At 34.0% G+C, this 8,688-nt stretch overlaps 1 protein-coding gene across 1 annotated transcript; it reads right to left on the reverse strand.

The window, feature by feature from the left end:
* Window positions 1-1,557: 1,557 nt before the first annotated feature.
* LOC111892089 (clavaminate synthase-like protein At3g21360) lies at window positions 1,558-3,071 on the reverse strand. Its single transcript, XM_023888155.3, has 3 exons — window positions 2,611-3,071; window positions 2,257-2,510; window positions 1,558-2,183 (listed from the first exon to the last, which is right to left on the reverse strand). The coding sequence occupies exons 1-3, from the start codon at window positions 2,989-2,991 to the stop codon at window positions 1,817-1,819; spliced, it is 1,002 nt and encodes a 333-aa protein (XP_023743923.1). The 5' UTR covers window positions 2,992-3,071; the 3' UTR covers window positions 1,558-1,816.
* Between the last annotated feature and the right edge of the window lie 5,617 nt (window positions 3,072-8,688).

Genomic DNA, 8,688 nt, shown 5'->3' on the forward strand with positions numbered 1-8,688 from the left:
TAGGTCCCGACTCCGAATATCAGCTCTACTCGACCCCTTTACAGAAACAACTCCTTAAATACAACTCCAAATGTCCTAAAATCCCTTAAAAGTCAAACTTGGTTAATGACTAAAGTAAAAGGTACGAGTTGTCCTTCAATTCGTCGAGTTTCTCCATGAATTGCACAGATAGAGAAAACTCAAATCAGCTCGCCGAGTTCTCCTAATGAACTCGTCGAGTTGGCCAGGAAACAAACAACTTAATGCCTTAAGTTGTTTCCATCGAATCTAGAAGCTTCAATTCTCAGATCTTCTCCCAAATGATGTCTAGAAGGGTAAAGTTTCCAACTTTACCCTTAAAAACCACCACAATGAACCCAAAATTCGAATCTTTGACTTAATAGAGTGGGGCTTAACCCATTAAGCCCTTAAACTCTCATAACATAGTCCCAAAACACAAATCTAGCATCCCAAGGCTAGAATATAACGTAAAGTTTCCAACTTTACATCGATGCATGCAAGAAAGGAACCATGAGGCCCAAAATCACTTAATAAAGGACTTAATGCATGGATGAGACTTAGGACCTCGCAAAGCTTGCAACTTTATGCCAAAAGTGGTCATGAAAGGGTTAGATCTAACATAATAACCCCTGGAACCCTTGACCTTTTGGAAAACTCAACCATACACCCAAAAACCAAGCTAAAATATCCAATAAAGAGATCTACAAGATAACAACACAAGGTATCGACTTTATACCTCAAAAGAACTGCAAAAATGGAAAGTTTTTGGATCCAAAGCCTTCCTTCCAAACTAAGCTCCTTCAATCGTCAAACTCCTTCCAAAACTACCAAAAATCAACTCTCCAAGCACACCACAAGCTCATACGCTCAACGTTGGAGGACAATACATGAAATTAGGGTTTTATGGACAAGGAGGCTGGTAGAGAGGCTAACTAAAAGATTTAAGGTCTTTAAATAAGGTGGAAAACCCTAAAATTAGGGTTTTCTTCACAGCCCCCAACTCGTCGGGTTGGGACACCCCAACTCGTCGAGTTGGACCAAAAAATGTCTGCAGCCAACAACCCCCTCAACACGACGAGTTAGACCTTCCAACTCGCTGAGTCTCCATAGAAAATACAATAAATTAGGGAATTTAACTAATATCAGGTCCAAGCGTTACATTATTATTATTATTATTATTATTATTATTATTATTATTATTATTATTATTATTGGTGTTGATGTGTAAGAATTGGAGGTTTTTTTTAACCCACCACACGTATGAAGGATTACAGCCTTGCAGGTAATTACTAGTCCATTGGAATTCTGGTTTCCGGTTAGAGTGCTCATCGCTCAACTTGGATGTTCATTGAACTATATAAAGACGAATATCAAACAAATTTTATGATACGTTTTAAACCATCAGTAGTGCATTTTCAAATGATGGACAAACTTAAAACTGATTGCTTTTTCTTCTAGACTTTTCAAAACATTGGAACTTAAAACGGTACTTTAATTGAGAAATTTTGGATATAAAAAGAACAAGTATATAAGATAATAATCGGTTGCTATAATTAATACAACAAATGACCATATGACATTTATAGTTTGAAAGAGCAATACAAACAAAAATCTTTAGCACATGTGTTTCACATCATCATCTCCACCCACCACCTGGCATATCAATCAACAAGGATGAAACAGTACTTGTTTTAAGTTGAACACCAGGTTCAGGTTTATTATTACACACTTATAGTACAAAAAGATTGAAAAACAATAATTTCGGAGAACTGGATAATTTTGTATGAATAGTAGTTCGAATGACTCCTGTTTTCCCTCACTTGCAAAGGGAAACGAGAATGCGGCGAGGTGGCTTTATTAGTGGGCGTCGGCTATGGAGAACCATCAAATTATTAACAAGCATGACATCACCTTTCTTCCAAGGTATTGCAACACACTCTTCTTCAAGGATTCTCAAACAGTCTTTCATGGCAGAATCCGACAAAGGTTCACCATTCCCAAACTCAATAGATCTGCTGTCGTCATAAATTTCAGCATTCGCGGGGCCACCATAACTGTTTGCGAGACTATTGAACCAAGTTTTCCGTTGACTTCCTTTATCAAATTTTATGCCTGGCACGGGACCGGTTATAGTTTTTACGCTATTTCCCATCCATTCCAGCTTTGTGCCCAACTTCGCTGCCCTGTAAATATAGTGAATTATATATTTTTGTTCTTGTATTACAACTTAGTGTAGCAAAATTAATGTATACAAACCTTTCCTCTGCAACATTCTTGTCATTGGTCATGTATGCCGACTTCCAACCGCTGCCGGTGAAAGATGATGGAAGATCCTCGTCACTCATTATTTTTGTGTACGTCAATCCATGTTCCTCTAGTTTTTCAACGAAATCTGGGTGCTTCTCTTTCATCTTGTCGTAGATGATATGACTCAAAACTATTGGAGTTTCTCCCCCACTTCTTGGTGCTTCTTGGCAAAAGAAAAATAGCTTCGAGGGGTAGTCTGGAACCTGTTTGCATGCATGACACATATCAGTCGATTTAAAAAATAATAATAATAATCTGAGAAATTAAGCAACAGATGCATATGGATAGATTAAAGGTATTTACATAAGCCATCTCGTGATGGAAAGGAATAGTCTTATCCTGAGGAGCTTCATTTGTGGTGTAAATCCGGCCAAGGATTTTGGTTCGAGAGGCTCTGCCACCAACATAGAACGCTTCAGGGAAGCCAAATGCTTCCACCACATCATTCATGTCGGAAGTAGAGTTTACAGGGAAGCCTCTGAAGAGGATAGCACCTCTTTTCTGGAGAAGTGACTCGAGCCATGGCTTGTGAGCTTTGATCGCTTCTTCAAAGCCATTGAGTTTTGCTGTTGAAGTAAAATCAGCGTTAGATATTGGGGATAACACCGCCGGGAATAGAGCGCCATCGCTGTCAGGTTTTTGCTCAGGTAGTTCTACTTCTCGGAAGATATTGCCTGAGGCCATTTTGATTGTTTTGTGGTGTTATGGTGTAGTGGGATGCTTTTGCATGCATCCTACATTGGATTATATATAGTGATAATCACAATACGATGTTCTTGTATTTAAATAATTGAAATATATCACAAGAATCACATGCTTTGTATTTTATAATTAATACATTAATCTAAGATGATAAAATGACCATATCAATAATTGGGCTGTGAATTGTAAATTTCTTGGTACTATAAAAAAATCTTACAAATATATAAAAGAAATTTTCAGATAATATCTTACTCCTATTTCAAAGTATTATTCGAAAGTTGTTTATATTATTTGGCCAAAACAATTAAATTGCACTGACGACGACGTTATTTAACCGAAAAAAACTGAGTTTTTTTCATAATATATCTCAAATTATAAGAATTATTGTTACATAGCAACAATTAATTTTTAACAGAAAACTGAGTTTTTGGAACATAGAATGTAAATTTGCAAAATAAATGGCCTTTTATTGTGATGTATAATAAAACTGTTGATTTGTTAAATCATAAATGCAACACATTTTATAGTTGACATTTTTGGTTTTACATGTGCATCCAAAAATTAAGCGTTCAGACTTATTTAAATTCGTTGTCAAATAAGTTTTTCACAGACTGCTAATTTATATAGAAAAAAATAAAACAATAATCATGAACCTTTTTCAATTTGTATTATTTTTTTACTATTTTTTGCTTATGTATTTGAAGTAGTTGTAATATGTCGTTTTAAGCATACATACTTTTAAGAGAACACGTACATAATAGTTGTAATATGTCATTTTAAGCATACATCATTAAAATGTTTTCAAATTTAATATATTTATTCTAATCCACATATAAGTTCGTAATAGTATATCATTTGAATATATGGATTTATTGTTGGGATTTAAGTTTGAAAGTTAACTTTTGAGTTTGAATTTGGCCAAAACATCACATCATGAGATGATTATGACTTGGAGTATGTTAAAATGGTTGTAATATGTTTTTAAATTAGTTGGTAGCCTACTAGCATCAATGTTACAAATTAAGGGTGAATATGTAAACTAATGCCAATTTTGCAGTTGTAAAACATAAAATAGAGAAAAAAAAATGTTAGTTTAATTCATTATCTACGGATTATATTAGGTGTTAAAAAATGTGTAATAAAGTTATTATAGTGCATCAATCATTTCAGATAGTTTTTAATGGTATTGGGAGGGTTAAAAAATTAATTTAGCAAAGTGTGTTGATATTTTCGGCAAAACTCTATGATGTGAGCAAACACACATATTGTGTGTTTTGCCTTATAAATCAAAAATGGGTCGTGCCGTCTTTTGACTCTCTTTTACAAGAATGTTATAAATTGATCATATGGTGTAACATCCTAGTAAAATAAATTTCTTTTAAAACAATTACTATATGAAATTGTGACCTTCAGTATTTAAATCTATTAGTAAAAGCAAATACATTTGAAAGAATATATTTAAAACCACAAGTTTTAAACTCTAATTATAAAAACAATTTGTAAAAGAAAGTGTTCTTGATAGAAAATATGTTAAAGACATTGTTTCGTTAAAACTTTCAAATATAATATTATAGTTACCAAAAGTGTGGAAGTCATAGTCGTATAAAACATAATGAAATGTCATAAAAATAATTGAAATATCATATTCAATCGATTGTAAAAGGAAATTGGAGAACAAACTAATGAACATATGATGTAAATAAGATCTTGTTTCAACTAGTATTTATTTAGATTTGTACAAATACAAATGTAGAGAGAGAAAACACAGTGCACAAAATGACAAAAACTACAAAAAATTTAAGTATATACTCTATTTATAGAGTACTAAACGGACGCAAAATGTACACCAGGACTTCGACATTAATACTGAATCTACAAAAGTGCATGGTAAAATATGTTCACTATCGAAGTCATTTTGACCATCCATACTGACATAACATTTGCTACTAAGTCAACTACCTAAGCTTCGATATATCACAACAAATATGAATCTACAATCTCCCTCTTTCTGATCAATATCGAATCTTCAGACTGAGGGTAGTGTCTTTATCACTTGTAGCAAAACTCGTATAATCTCCATGTACCACACGATGATCTTCCTTATCTCTTCTTTATCTTCATTTGTAGTCTTCTTCCAATTGTTGATGCGAAGAAGGAAACTAGTAATATTTTGATCTGAATATATTTCTACATCGTCAGCACGAAGAAGAACTTCTTTTTCCCACCCTTCATGTTATTTCCTGTAAACACAACTCGTAAAGGATGATTGATGATTTCACCATCTTCTTAATCATTAATGTTGAATTTTCCTTTCAACAATGACTTGGGAACCTTTGAATTCTTGTTGAAAACATTAGCTAACTCAAACTTTGTTAATTCTAGATTAGCAGTGTAATAGTCTAAGAAGCTCTTGGTGTGACCATAACCAATGATGTACAAAGGTTTGTCTTGAACTTGATGTTTATGTATATTTCCCGTAATCTTCGTTATCGTAACGAGATCATTCAGATTTATCAAAGGAAAGTCAACAATTGTGAAGTCACAAAGTATATTGTTTTCCATTACAACACTATATCAATAATTTTGCAAAACTATTTTGAACATACCATAAGGAGTTATCGATATAAACTTCACAATTTTCACCAAGAACCAAATATCTTATTCCTTCTTTCCAAGAACAGCATGAAAACAAATCTTTATATTTTTAAACTCCTCTGTATCATTATAATTCTCCTAGCTTGAACTGAGCATGAGTGAACGTGACATGATTAGTTGGAAAATCCAATTGATTGAAATTTGAGTTTTTAATGGCATAGTTTCTCTTTGGTATTTTTTGAAAAGCATTGACCTTTCCATAAAACACATTTTCAATTGTTTTGTAACCCCACACCTTGTTTGGATCTCCATTTTTATGATCAGTCGGGTCATGCACTCTCATTCTCATGATATTGTTCAACTGCTTCAATCTTTCGATCTTGAGCTCTTGTAGTTTCCTTTTCTCTTTTGTTGTAGGTTTGACATAAACACCTTTTCCCTTATATTTTGAATCGAAAGTCGTAACAGGTCTGGTTGTTGAAGAACCTAAGCCTCTTTTGCCTAGGTTCAAACCTTTCTTCGATTGTAGCTTCAACATCTAAACTTCGACATTTGGTGTAATAGTCGTTGTTGAAGTTGTCAATATGGATTTCATTGGTAGTGAAGTTGGAATTTGAGTAGGAAACACCTTCCCACCATCTTTAGATGAATCAACCCTTTTTCTCTCCCTTGTAAGCATTCATAGACGGGTGTGGAGCATTGGTGGGTAATCGAAGAGCAAGATCTAGGATTGGTTCCAATTGAGATTTAAAACATAATTTCACTGAAGAAAACACATATGAGATTTGTTCTTGAGATAATGAAGTAGCTTATTGAAACTCAAACTTCACTAAAGAATCATGAAAACTTGTAAGAGAGTTCTCAACGTTTGTAGACACCTTGCCCTCAGATTCCTTCTTAAGCTTTATAAACATATTCTTTCTTCAAAGCACGGATTTCTTCTACCAAAGTTTGCGTAGCTCCCAAAAGAACTTCGATATTTTTCATTACATCATCACATAAGCTATTAATCTTTTTGACTTCTTATGTAAACAAATTAGTCAACTCATGAACTTTTAAGATATAGGAATCCATTTAAGATGTTACCATTTGTTCAAACAAAGTATTCCTTTCACGAGCAAGATCATGTAATTGTGTGACTTCATGCTTATGACAACTAGATTGAAAAGTAAGAGCTTTTTATAAAGACGTAAAAACAATGTTTGTCAAAGTCTTAGTCCTCGACTCTTGACACTTTAATAAAAACTCAATCTCTTCACCACTCACATAAGACTTCCTAGCATTATCATTTAAAAATTGAAGAATTGTGTTAAGTTTAGAGTTAATAATTTTGTAGTACTTGCCTGATATGATAATGTTGGCATCAACATTATCTTCTTCAGGATCAATCTCCAGCTCAACAAATTCAATGAATTTGTCTTCTTCAGTATTTAATGGCTCTTGATCTGTCCACTGTAAAGAGAATAAATATTCAATAGGCTCATTGATGATTCCTAAAAATATAGGTGAAACAACTGGAACTGCTGTTGTTGTAACAGTTGAAGTTGGTGGTGGAGACGAAGGTGGTGGTGGAGACAAAGGTGGTGCTGGAACAGTTAAAGTATCTAGAGAAGATGTCTAAGTATTCTCACCCATATTAACATTTGAGTCCTTATTAGATAAGTTCTCAATGATGTTTGAAGATCTACCCTCCTTTGTATTTGATTTGGAAATAGAACCTTCAGATGGATACATAGTAGACGTCTTAGGAAGCGATGTTGAGATTGGTTCCCCAGAATCGATTTTTGTATTCACATTAGTTGCGTTTATAGTGACACAAGGATTGCTTGTCTCCTCGGTATTTGATTCAACAGTGGCATCCTTTCTCGGTGAAACATTTCTAATAATATCATCAGTTCCAATAAACTCATCATCTATCTCTTCGCTATCATGGCCTTCATCAATAACGTTTAATCTATTTGAAAGCTCTTCGAAACTTTGAGCTTTCAACTTCTTAAAATGTTTCAACACTCCACCAGCGTTATGTTTCTTTGTTTCTTGATCCTTCTTAGTCAAAACTTCTTTAATCACAACACCATGAGACTTAGACTTCACTTCAACTTATTTGATTTCTTGATACCAGTCTAAAGAATATCCTTAACAACTTTCTCTAGCACCTTCTCAGAACCATTATGAACTGTCTTCTCAGTAATTTCTTTTGACTGCCTTCTCAGAATCACTCATTGCAGAAACACCTTTACCAATAACAACTTTTGGCTTCAATGTTTACATCTTCTGGACAACATTAGAATCTTTAGATGTTCCTTCTTTCACATTAAATGTCACCTTCTTCGGGATAGGACTAGAAGAAGTAAGATGCATTGAAGCTTTGTATTTGAATCAACAACTGATTCGATTCAGACACCTGTTGGAGCATGGCATCAGAAATCTTTCCAACAATAGGAAAAACAATTAGATCATCAAGTGCAGCCTAAGGAATGTGAAGATGGGAGAATTGAGCAACCTCAACATCTTCAGGAGCTAAACTTGTTACTTGACTATATGCTTCATGTAAAATTAGACACCAAAAATGAGCAATGGATATCTTAGTAGTTTTCTTTAGTGCTTAAAAAATGAGGTAAACTAAACCCACAATAAGAAATCATAAATCAATTTTTATCCCGTAATATAGTCCATCCATAATAGAATAGAATTGAAGTGTCGCCTTGTCCAGACCACAACCCCTTCCAGTTAAATAGCGAATGGTAACGTGTAAAACCCCAAAAATCATGACCAAAAATTTCATTTTTAATTAAGTAGCTTATAAAATTGTATACTGAAAAACATCAGCGATATTATAACATCCCGTAATCCAATAAATCAAATGTCATAAAACATATCGTGGAACAATAATAGTGTCAGAGTATAGTCCCAAGAACATCATAGTGCAGAAATCATGTGTGTGCGATGCGCTGCTACCATGTCGGCTCCTTCCCCTTCACTGAAGAGTTACCTGAAACAAAACTGAAAACTGTAAGCACAAATCTTAGTGAGTTCCCCCATCATACCACATAAGTCTTGTACATCGGTATCTTTCAACCGATA

Source organism: Lactuca sativa, chromosome 1, assembly GCF_002870075.4.
Source record: "Lactuca sativa cultivar Salinas chromosome 1, Lsat_Salinas_v11, whole genome shotgun sequence".
In the NCBI taxonomy this organism is placed as follows: domain Eukaryota; kingdom Viridiplantae; phylum Streptophyta; class Magnoliopsida; order Asterales; family Asteraceae; genus Lactuca; species Lactuca sativa.